Source organism: Jaculus jaculus, chromosome 8 (assembly GCF_020740685.1).
Source record: "Jaculus jaculus isolate mJacJac1 chromosome 8, mJacJac1.mat.Y.cur, whole genome shotgun sequence".
Classification (NCBI taxonomy): domain Eukaryota; kingdom Metazoa; phylum Chordata; class Mammalia; order Rodentia; family Dipodidae; genus Jaculus; species Jaculus jaculus.
The window spans coordinates 11,491,721-11,504,297 of record NC_059109.1 but is presented as its reverse complement, the minus strand read 5'-3'; the positions used below and the strand labels follow the sequence as shown (position 1 = coordinate 11,504,297).

General features: G+C 46.5%; 1 protein-coding gene across 1 annotated transcript in view; it reads right to left on the bottom strand.

Moving 5' to 3' along the window:
• The window catches only part of Ptk7 (protein tyrosine kinase 7 (inactive)), a 51,983-nt gene extending 45,649 nt beyond the window's left edge, over positions 1–6,334 (bottom strand). The window contains exon 1 of the mRNA XM_004649738.3: positions 6,253–6,334. Coding sequence (XP_004649795.2) covers positions 6,253–6,325 — 73 coding nt within the window. The 5' untranslated portion in view covers positions 6,326–6,334. The remainder of the gene's footprint in view (positions 1–6,252) is intronic.
• Between the last annotated feature and the right edge of the window lie 6,243 nt (positions 6,335–12,577).

The following is a 12,577-nucleotide window of genomic DNA, read 5'->3' as shown; positions in this document are numbered from 1 at the left end:
TTGAGAGCGACAGACACAGAGAGAAAGACAGATAGAGGGAGAGAGAGAATGGGCGCGCCAGGGCTTCCAGCCTCTGCAAACGAACTCCAGACGCGTGCGCCCCCTTGTGCATCTGGCTAACATGGGACCTGGGGAACCAAGCCTCGAACTGGGGTCCTTAGGCTTCACAGGCAAGCGCTTAACCGCTAAGCCATCTCTCCAGCCCTTTTTTTTTTTTTTTTTTTTTGAGGTAGGGTCTCACTCTAGCCCAGAACCATGCCCAGTCTAAATTTTCTTTTTCCATTTAGCACTGTTTTGAGGATTCTGTCCTGTAGCCTTTGCCTACCGGCTGCTGTTCTTCATAGCAGATGGATGGACTGTTGGGTTTAGGAGGGGAGAAGCAAAAGCATTCTTTGTTAAACAATAGAGGGTGAGCCAAGCAGTCCACACTTTGAAAATCAGTCTTTACACACCCTCCACTCTAATGTGGAGGAGCACCCTGTTTCAGCATCCCCTCAGGCTCTCCTGTTCCTCCTCATCCTCTCTCCAAACACAAAAGGTCACTGGACAGGCTGGGCCTCGGCTGGTTTCAAAGGGACACGAGAGCGAGTCTCCTTTCGTGTTTAGAAGTACTCTGCAAACCACTTCCCGAGCAGCTAAGCAAGACAGGGGAATGTGAGGAAATAGCTTTGCTATGTCATGATGTGGAAAACACAAGCCACTCAGGGCCCGAGGCAGCAAGCTGCATTTGCCACACAGCCGGGGACATGGAGTAATGTCTAACATATGTGCGGGGAGGCCAGGGCACCCCTTGACAGCTGGGCTGGGTCTGCTTTGGAGGCGCAGCCCAGGAGTCAGAGCCACACTAAGCCCACAGAGCAGAGCCACCCACCTGTCTGACCAACAACAGCTGCTTGTGCAAACCAGCCCTTCTCTCCCAGGACAGAGGGAGCTGCGTCCATCAATCGGCCTGAGAGGCCAGACTTTGGGCTCAACTGGAGAAACAAAGAAAAGAATCCAGACTGAGGAAGTAGGGGGTAAGAGCCAATGGCTTTAAGAGGCAAGGGCACACTCCTGGTCCCCAGGCTTCTGGGTAAAGAAGCTGTTAGGAAACAGGATTGTGCATGGAGCCCACTGGCCCCTCTAGAACACAGATCTCCTGCTATCAAAAGCTCTCCTCTCTGGCTGGAGAGACGGCTCAATGGCTAGGGTGCTTGCCAGCAAAACCTAAAGGACCCAGGTTCGATTCCCCAGTACCCACGTAAAGCCAGATGTGCAAATGGTGTATGGAGGCCCTGGTGGGCCCACTGTCTCTGTTTCTGTCTCTTTCTCTCATAACTAAATAAATATTAAAATTTTCTTTTAAAAGCTCTTCTCTCAGTCACCTGTGATACCATCATGGCTGGGAACAGGCTGGCTCTAATATGCATGAGAGGTGGGGGAAGGTGCCTCACAGTGGGCATCACATGCAGTCATGACTTTGCACAACTCTCTCACAGGGAGTCCAGCCCATGGATGTTGGAGCAGGGCAGAGGGAAGTGACCTGGGTTAGGCAGACAGAGAGAGGATAGGCTAGTTGCTTCATTACAGTCAAACCATCAGTTTTCCAGAATCTTCTTGGAATCCTTATAAACCCCAGTTTTCTGCTTGTAATACAGATTTTCTACTAAGGCAGGAAGTTAGAGCCACACTAAAGAACTAATTTTATTATTTTGCTTAATCCTGTAACGAAATTACTAATGACATGGTTCAGTTATTTTTCAGGGCTAAGGCCTGGCAATCACTCTTTTTAAAATTTTTTTTTGTTTATTTATTTATTTAAGAGCGACAGACGCAGAGAGAAAGGCAGAGGGAGGGAGAGAATGGGTGCCCTAGGGCTTCCAGCCACTGCAAACGAACTCCAGACGTGTGCGCCCCCCCTTGTGCTTCTGGCTAACGTGGGTCCTGGGGAATCAAGCCTCGAATCGGGGTCCTTAGGCTTCACAGCCAAGAGCTCAACCACTAAGCCATCTCTCCAGCCCTGTTTTTTTGTTGTTTTTTGTTTGTTTGTTTGTTTGTTTGTTTTGTATTATATTTGGTTTTCAAGGTAGGGTTTCACACTAGCTCAGGCTGACCTAGAATTCACTATGTAGTCTCAGGGTGGCCTCAAACTCATGGCGATCCTCCTACTTCTGCCTCCCGAGTGCTGGATTAAAGGCGTGCACCTGGCTTTTTTGTTGTTGTTGTTTTGAGGAAGGGTCTCACTGTAGCCCAGGCTGACCTGGAATTCACTCTGTAGTCTCAATGTGTCACCACGCCCGGCTGGCAATCACTCCTAACAATGAAGAACATCTACAGCTTTTTACTCCTTTGTGCATGCACTCTCTCTCTTTCTTTGAGAAAGACAGAGAGAGAGAGAGAATGGGCATGCCAGGGCCCCTAGCCACTGCAGATGATCTCCAGACACATACGCCACTTTGTGCATTATGTATCTGGAGTTCACTTACAGCAGCTGGAGGCCATAGTGTACCCATTCTCCCCCCACTCCTTCTTTAAAATAAATAAATAAAAATACAGGTACAACCGGGCATGGTAGTGCACACCTTTAATCCCAGCACTCGGGAAGCAGAGGCAGGAGGATCACTGTGAGTTCGAGGCCACCCTGAGACTACATAGTGAATTCCAGGTCAGCCTAGGCCAGAGTGAGACCCTACCTTGAAAAACCAAAAAGGAAAAAAAAAAAAATACTTTTTTTAAAAAAAAGAAGAAAATGCATTCTGGGGGCGGGGGGAGGAAAAGGCATTCAGGCTAAAGATGGCAAAATAAGTACTTCAACCTCTAAATCAATAACAACAGATGAAAAAAAAAAAACCGATGAATAAAGAACAGAAACAACTCCTTATAAGTTATTTTTAAAAGCATCAAGAACTTGCAACTCATCACCAGATGCTCATAGCCGGCCGGCCTATGCCGGGGCATCACGAAACCCAAAACTGGAGAAGACAGACCTTGAGGAGCGGCTGATGCAATAACTGCTCTCAATAGCCAAAAAAGTAACAAGGACCTAAAGTTGACTTCACGCCTACTCTGTGGATCTTGAAGTCAAGGTCTGGAAGGCCCCACGATCTGGCTTCATTTAAGTGTCCTCTGGTCCCCAGAAGCGTCTCTGGTGGACCCAAAAAAGTCATGACCAAGAGACAGAACCCGAGGTGTGGGAGCAGAAGGGGCTGGCAGGCAAAGGGGATGGAGGAACTGGGGGAGAGAGAGAGGGAGAGAGACACAGAGGCCCACAGAGTGAGGAGAGCCAAAGAAAGTGAGACCCTGGCAGAGAGAAAAGATGACATCAACATGCAGAAAGACAGACAAACTGAAAGATGAAGGAATGAATCACTCACAGAAGGGTCAGAGAGATGCAGAAACAGGGCCAAGAGACAGACTGACATCTGCACACTTGCATGTGAAAACACACACACACACAGCTCCTAGCGTATCGATAGCACAGACTCCAGCCCGTAAAACACACACACACACACACACACACACACACACACACACACACACACACACACAAGGCTCCTAGTGTTAATAGCACAGGCTCTAGCCTCAACTATCCCCAACTGCCACTGGTAGATCCATTGTGAGGCTCCAGGAAGGGAGGCCCTGCCCTCCCCTTTCCCAACAACTGAGGGAGGCGTCAATGTCAGTGTCTGGCCATAGGCCTCAGAGTCACAAGAAAAGAAAGGTGGCAGCTTTGTCTGCAGGTGTGAGAGAGGGAACAAGACAAGTGGGGAGAGGCTGTACCTATTTGGGACTTTGCGGGGGGGGGGCTGGGTTCAAGGTAGTGTCTTGCTCTAGCCCAGGCTGATCTGGAACTCAGATCTGGCCTTGAACTCACAGCGATCCTCCTACCTCTGCCTCCTGAGTGCTGGGGTTAAAGGCGTGCTCCAGGGATGGAGAAATGGCTTAGTGGATAAGGCGTTTGCCAGCTAAGCCAAAGGACCTCGGTTCGATTCCCCAGGACCCACGTAAGCCAGATGCACAAGGGGGCGCACACATCCGGAGTTCGTTCATTTGCAGTGGCTGGAGGCCCTGGCGTGCCCATTCTCTTCCTCTGTCTTCTTCTCTTCCTCTCTCTCTCGTACTCTCAAATAAAAATATTTTTTAAAAGGCATGCTCCATCACGCCTAGCTTGTTCGGGACATTTATAATGGAGAGGCCTCAAATGAGAGGCTCCTGGTAAATAATTCAGCAGGAAGAGTACAGTGCCTTCCCTGGCTTCATTCATTATTCAACAAGAGATATGTGCCATACTTTTATACTTCCTGACGTCTAAAAATGGTCGAAGGCATTAGGCCAGGAGTAAAAGGATGGTGAGGTGATTTCTATACAACTTTTCCAGAACCCTCAACTTCTTGCTTTTGGCATTCAGCAGCTGCTCCTCAAAGCCACAGCAGCTGATGGTGCAAGGTCTGCAATTCCAGCTACTCAGGAAGCTGAGGCAGGAGAGTAGCAAATTCAGGACCATCTGGGTAAGTTAGCAGTAAAGGTTTTTTGTTTTTGTTTTGTTTTCTTTTCTTTTCTTTTGTTTGTTTTTTCAAGGTAGGGTCTTGCTCTAACTAAGGCTAACCTAGAACGCACTATGTAGTCTTAGGGTGGCTTTGAAGTCATGGCAATCCTCCTAGCTCTGCCCCTCAAGTGCTGGGATTAAGCGCATGTGCCACTACACTCGGCTCTCTAAGTAAAAAAAATATTTTTTTCATAATTATTTTATTTTATTTATTTATTAGAGAGAGAGAGAAGGAGAGAGAATGGGCACACCGGTGCTTCTAGCCACTGCAAACAAACTCCAGATGCATGGGCCATCATGTGCATCTGGCTTACACGGGATCTGGAGAATCAAACCAAATCCTTAGGCTTCGCAGGCAAGCATCTTAACTGCTAAGCCATCCCTCCAGCCCTATTTTATTTATCTATTTCTGAGAGAAAGAGGGAGAGAGTCAACAAGAATGGATGGGCACACATAGTGAATTTGAGGTCACATGGGTTAGAGTGAGGGTCGGGAGCGGGGGTAGGGAGGAGAATGCCACTACCAAACACATGAAGCCCTGCATCCTACGGTCAGCTCCGTAAGGCATCCCATTCTTTGAACCTCGCTTTCCCACACGTAAAACAGACTGGTACCACCTCCCTGTGTCTTGCAAGCCCACAGAAGGTCTTTGGGAAGCCTAAGGAACTATGCAGTTTCAAGGGCCCCTGACCCACAGCCGTACAATGAAGATGGAAGCCAAGAGTCCACAGACTACAGGACCACTTGGATTTGAATGCTCCTCTCCCCACAAGGAGGGTGATGTTGTGCAAACTGTTTATCCCTTCCCTGTCTATTTTGGTGCCTATAAAATGGTACGAATAATTACAGTTATCAGTCTCACTGGCTTATAAATAATGAAAAGAAGGCAGATGTTCACACAGGTACCATGCTTGGCACATGGTAAGGTCTAAGTGAGTTTGGGCTCTTAACTATTATTATTATCATTTTCTTTTCGAAGTAGGGTCTCACTCTAGCTCAGGCTGACTTGGAATTCACAATGGAGTCTCAGGGTGGCCTCGAACTCATGGTGATCCTCCTACCCCTGCCTCCTGGGTGCTGGGATTAAAGGTGTGCGTCAGCATGCTCAGCATATTATTTTTTATTATTAGCAGTTGTTTTTATTATACTTAGGATTTGGAGTCATGGTCTTTCTTGGTATCCCAGACTAATCTTTTTTTTTTTTTTTTTTTTTTGGTTTTTCAAGGTAGGGTCCTCACTCTAGCCCAGGCTGACCTGTAATTCACTATGGAGTCTCGGGGTGGCCTCAAACTCATGGCGATCCTCCTACCTCTGCCTCCCAAGTGCTGGGATTAAAGGCGTGCGCCACCACGCCCGGCCCAGACTAGTCTTGATCTAGCATTCCTCCTGCCTCAGCCTCTCATGTGATGGGATTATAGACATGGGTCAAACCACTTTTTTTTTTTGTATATTTTTATTTATTTGTTTACTAGAGAGAGAGAGAGAATGGGCACACCAGGGTCTCTAGCCACTGTAAACCAACTCTAGACGCATGTCCCACCTTTTACATCTGGTTTACGAGGGTACTGGGGAATCGAACCTGGGTCCTCAGGCTTCACAGGCAAACACCTTAACCACTGAGCCATCTCTCCAGTACAAAACAGAGAGAGCTATGCAGGTCTTTGGGCATTACAGGGTTAGAAAGCTGAGCTGTACGAGTCACTGCTGGCAATCATTGGTGTACCGACCTGTCATTGCTGTCCTCAGCTGACTGCAGTTGGTGTCCCTTGAGTCCCAGAGGCTGGTGCATAGGAGGGCCATCTGGACGCCCTTCCCCCAAACGGGTTTGCTGTGATTCTTGTTCACACGGAAGGTGCTTCGTTTGTGAACGAGTTCTGGGATAGTGAAGGCAGCTCAGAAGCAACTATTAATCTGTCAGCCCCCCGCTTAGAAAAACACACAGGGTATCGTGTGGAAGCTCAAAGCTCTCATGCCCCCTTGGAACTCCACTGACCCTTTGCCCATGCAACTACGCCGAGTGACCTGGGGGCCCCCTCAGGCATCGAGGTGACAGAGCTCCAGGCTTGTGATCTGTTTGGGAAGAAGCACTACAAGCGAGTGGTGAGGACAGATGAGTCAAGCAGGAGGTTCAAAGAATGCGGCTGGGGCACCATGGCACACGCGTTTAATCCCAGCACTCGGGAGGCAGAGGTAGGAGGATCGCCGTGAGTTCGAGGCCACCCTGAATTCCAGGTCAGCCTGGGCTAAAGCAAAAGTTCATAAGCTCATGGCGCTCTTGGAAAATAAGGGCCAAAGCTTCATACAGGTCCCCATTGCAGGACGCTAGAAAACCACCTCATTATTGTGAAACCTGGAAAAGGATTAAGCATTTATATATTGTGAAACTTGGAAAAGGATTAAGCATTTATATTTATTTTCCCTTTCTTGAACAGCCACATAGCTGGGTAATGAAATGGTTACTGATGGGAGGCTTGTCTTTCTAGAAATTTCTAGCTAATAAATAGAATGTCACCATTTTACAATCCCCTAATCAAGTAATGGCTCTAGCAATGATTATTGATGGCTGCTAATTCCAGAGAGACAACCAGATGTTATGTGTCTACCGAGGGAAGTACACATAAATAAAAAGATAATCAAATCCAGACCTGATGAAGCCTTGAGATCTTTTTGTTTAGCTAGCGTGTGTGCGTGTGTGTGTGTGTGTGTGTGTGTGTGCGCGCGCGTGCGCAAGTGCACACGTGTTATGTTGCATGTGTGGAGGTCAGAGGACAACCTTGAAGGTCTGCCCTCACCTCCCACCTTGTTTGTTTGTTTTTTTTTTGTTTATTTTTATTTATTTGAAAGCGACAGAGAGAAAGAGGCAGATAGAGAGAGAGACAGAATAAGCACACCAGAGCCTCCAGCCACTGCAAACTAACTCCAGACACATGCGCCCCCTTGTGCATCTGGCTAACATGGGTCCTGGGGAACCGAGCCTCGAACCGGGATCCTTAGGCTTCATAGGCAAGTGCTTAACCACTAAGCCATCTCTCCAGCCCCCACCTTGTTTTTTTTTATTATTTATTTATTTATGTATGTATGTATTTGAGAGACAGGGAGAGGGAGAGTGGGAGCACCAGGACCTCCAGCTGCTGCAAGAGAACTCCAGACACATGTGCCACTTTGTGCATCCGGCTTACATGGGTCCTGGGAAATCAAACCGAGGTTCTTTGGCTTTGCAGGCAAGCACCTAAGCCATCTCTCCAGCCCACCTTCCACCTTGTTTGGAGGCAGGGTCTCTCTTGTTTGTAGTCTCTCTTGTTTGTAGCTCAACTGATCAAGTCAGCTGGGCTCCTCCTTCGTCCCCAGTCTCAGGGTCTCGACTCCATTCTCGCCGTAGGCGCGCTGGGATTAGAGATGTTCGGCTACACGGCCGGCTTTGTGTGGTTCCTGGGATCTGAACTTAGGTCATTAGGCTTGTCCAGCAGGTGCTTGATCCTCTGAGCCACCTCCCCAGTCTTCAAGGGCCTGGAAAGATGGCTCAGCATTAAGGTACTTGCCTGCAAAGCCTAAGGACCCAAGTTTGATTCCCCAGTACCCACGTAAAGCCAGATACACAAGCTGGCACATGAGTCTAGAATTCATTTGCAGCAGCTAGAGGCCATGGCATGCCCATTCTCTATATCTGCCTGTCTGTCTGTCTGTCTGTCTGTCTGTCTCTCTCTCTCTCTCTCTGAAATAAACAAATGGGGGGGGGCAGTTTCAAGGTAGGATTTCGCTCTAGTCCAGGCTGACCTGGAATTGTAGTCTCAGGCTGGCCTTGAACTCACAGCGATCCTCCTACCTCTGCCTCCTGAGTGCTGGGATTAAAGGTGTGCACCACCACAGTGACAAATAAATAAAATATTTTTAGAAAAAGAGTTCAAGAGACTGGAGAGATGTCTTAGTGAATAAGGCACTTGCCTGCAAAGCCTAAGGAGCCACCCCAGAACCCAGATGGTGGCACATGCATCTGGAGTTTGTTTGCAGTGGCAAGAGGCTCTGGAAGCATCCATACTCACTCTCATATTCTTTATCTCTGCTCTCAAATAGATAAATAAAAGTTAGAAATAAAAAGTTCAAAGGGCCGGGCATGGTGGTGCATGCCTTTAATCCCAGCACTTGGGAGGCAGAGGTAGGAGGATCGCCATGAGTTCGAGGCCACCCTGAGACTCCATACTGAGTTTCAGGTCAGCCAGGGCTAGAGTGAAACCTTACCTCGGAAAAAAAAAAAAAGAAAGAAAAGAAAAGAAAAAAAAAAGTTCAAAGGGCTGTGAAGATGACTCCGCAGTTAAAGGCACTTGCTTGCAAAATGTGGAGACCCAGGTTCAATTCCCAAGGCACCCAGATAAAGCCGGCGGCATGAGCCCCTGGCAGATCTATACACATTACATACACAAGTGCAAATAGTTAAGTATTAAAAATAAACAAAAGATCTCAAGAGCCTGGCGTGATGGTGCATACCTGTAATTTATATCACTTAAAGGAGGATCATGAAGTGCAATGCCATCCTTTGCTGCATAGGAAGTCTGAGTGCCAGACTCAGATAGAGACCTGACCAACCCCAACCCCCACCCTCCCGCAACACACACACACAAAGTCCGGAAATCTAACCAGGCATGGTGGCTTACGCCTTGAATCCCAGCACTCGGGAGGCAGAGGCGGGAAGATCTCCATGAGTTCAAGGCCACCCTGAGACTCTGAGACTACATAGTGAATTCCAGGTCAGCCTGAGCTAGAGTGAGACCCTACCTTGAAAAAAAAAAACAAGTTCACAAATCTTTCTACATTCATTTGGGGAAGAAAGCAAGGACAAAGCTGGAGATAACACACCTTTTTATATGCCCACTGAACCTTCAATCAGTCACTGTCTCTTCAGTTGTTCACACTTTATACCTTTTATTGCTCTAACAAGTAACTGTTAAAACCTAACACAGCACGTTCACTATGTCACCGACTCACAGCCTAGTCTCCCCACTACCAGAGTGTAAACACCCAGAGGAGAGCAGATCTCCCCAACTCCTCCTCCCCAGGGGACAAGAAAAATGTCCACGGGTGCTAAGAAACATTAGCTGGTCTCTTTTCAGATGGCAGTGACCACTGGGCTGACCCAAAAGGCACCACAGTGCTAAGAAGTGACAAGAGGGTAATTCCACACTGAAATATCTCCATCACACTTTCCAAGGCTCAGAGTCCATTGTGGAAGAGGTGGCAGAAAGAATGTAAGAGCCAAGGATGGCAGCACTGCTTACATTGCAATTGTTTGAGACAGAAATTGGCCTCCATCCCCATGACCTCCTAGTGCCTAGCGCTGCCTTCACAATGCCCTCATAATAGGAAGAAAAGATGATGACGTCAAAATAAAAGAGTCTAATGGAGAGAGGGAGGAAGAGAGGGAGGGGATAGGATGGAGTGTAATTTGTGAGCGGGAAAGTTGGAAAGGGGAGGGAATTATCATGGTTTATTCTCTGTGAAGTTGTCAATAAAAAGTTGAAAAAAAAAAAAGAAATAAAAAGAAAGGCCACGCACGCCTTTAATCCCAGCACTCACAGACAGAGGTAGGAAGATCACCATGAGTTCAAGGCCAGCCTGAGACTACACAGTGAATTCCAGGTCAGCATGGGCTAGACCGAGACCCTACCTTGAAAAACCAGAAAAGAAAGAAACAAACAAACAAACAAACATTAGCTGGGTTGGAAGGATGGCTCAGCAGGTTAATGCGCTTGCCTACAAAGCCTAACGACTCTGGTTTCATTCCCCAGCACCCATATAAAGCCAGATGCACAAAGTGGTACATGCATCTAGAGTTCATCTGCAGCAGCTGCAGGCCCTGGTGGGCTCACTCGCTCTCTCTCCTCTCTGCTTATAAATAAATTAAACTTAAAAAAGAAAAAGAAAAGGAAGAAACATTACATTTGTGGAAGTTTAACTGAGCCCAACAATTCAGCCACATTCTCTCTCTACCACGTGGAATCGGCAGAGGGGTCAAAACCCAATGAGTTCCTGGTAGGCAGTTACATTAATTATCATTATTAATTCAACAAACATTTATTTAGGGCCCACCATGTGCCAAGTACTCCTTAAGACACCAGGGATGGAAAGAGAAAAACACAATTACTGCCTTGAAGTGTCTCCAGTTCAGTGGGAGAAGTCAGATGAGTAAACACATAATTACAGTAATAGCTAACACTTACTGACCCTCACCATATATATATATATATACACACATATACCAGGCTCTGTTCCAAGCATTTTAACCATGCTATCCTGTTAAGGCTAACGCCCACCCGGAGAGATGGCTACTATGATCCCCATTATGCAGATGAGAAAACTGAGGCACAGAGGTACAAGCAACTAGCTTAATTCAGCTCATACAGCTAGTTAAATGGCAAATGCAAGAGTCAAATTTCAGGTCATCTGATTCCAGATGAAAAGCCTTATAGTGGTCACAATAACTTGTGCTGCCGGTCATAAGGAGTGACCTGTTGACTGCAGAGGGCATGAAAGGGAGCTTCTAAGTGTGTGTGTGTGGTGGTGTGTGTGGGGGGGGGGGTGTCAGGAAAAATCTTGTTAGAAGTGGTTTTATGGAAGAATGGGACTTGGAAAATAGGACAAATCAGAAGCCAGAGGACTGGGGATGTAAGTCAGTGGCAGTATGCACAAGGCCCTGGGTTCAATCCAGTATCAAAAACAGCCAAGGGGGCTGGAGAGATGGCTTAGCAGTTAACCCCTTGCCTGCAAAGCCAAAGGACTCCAGTTCAATTCCCCAAGACTCATGTAAACCAGATGCACAAGGGGGCACATGCGTCTAGAGTTCGTTTGCAACGGCTGGAGGCCCTGGCGTACCCATATTTATTTTCTCTCTCTCTCTCTCTCTCTCTCCCCCCCCCTTTTCTGTCAAATAAATAAATAAAATATAAAAAAAGAATGATCTATTTATTCAATACCTCAGTAACAGACATTTCACTTCCTTTCAAGCTTAGAAGAGGGTAATACTGAGCCAGGCATGGTTGGCGCACTTGGGAGGCAGAGGTAGGAGGATAGCCGTAAGTTCAAGGCCACCCTGAGACTACATAGTGAATTCCAGGCCAGCCCAGGCTAAAGTGAGACCCTACCTCAAAAACCCATAAAAATTTAAATTTAAATTAAAAAAAAAAAAAAGGTGGAGACAAAGATCAGCAACACCCTAAGGTTATCCTCCGTCCTCCAAATGCATGCTAGGGCACAAATACGTCCATATGTGTATACATTGCCTATCACCCTCCAAATGCTCTCTACCACTGGGTTTTGTATAGATTTTGTATTTACACAAATCATTACGTTCTCTTAGTGGTTGTAGTTTGTGTGTGTGTGTGTGTGTTTAAAGTTGATAATTGAGTTAACCACATAAAACAAAACCATCTGCAAAGAACATTAACTTTCTATTTTATTTGTTCTTTATTTCAACTAGCATTTCCAAAATGTTAAATAGTAGTGACCTTAATGTGTGACTTCTTTATTTTAGTGAGACCATTATTAATTTCATGTTTAAGTTTAATATTGCCAAGTTTTTTTAAAAAAAATCAGGAATGGATTCCAATGCATACTACATTCATCTGCCTTCTGTGGGTACTGGGGAAATCAAACCTGGGTCCTTTAAGCTTCACAGGCAAGCACCTTAACTGCAAAGCCATCTCTCCAATCTCCAATTTTATTATTTTTTTCCAAAGTAGGGTCTCACTCGAGCCCAGGCTAACCTAGAATTTACTATGTAGTTTCAAGTTGGCCGGGAACACACAATGATCCTCCTACCTCTGTCTCCCAAGTGAGTGCTGAGATGAAAGGCGTAAGCCACCACTCTCAGCCCCAATTTTTATTTAGTGTCCTTTTTGCCTCTATTGAGATTAACCGTGTGACTTCCTTGACATCTGTCTTTGATGAATTATATGAGATTAATCTTCCACACACGTTTTGGAACACATCTTTGTTTATGATACGCTATCCTTTAATGTAGAATTCGATTTAACTTGCCAGTATTTTATATTAGACGCTTAC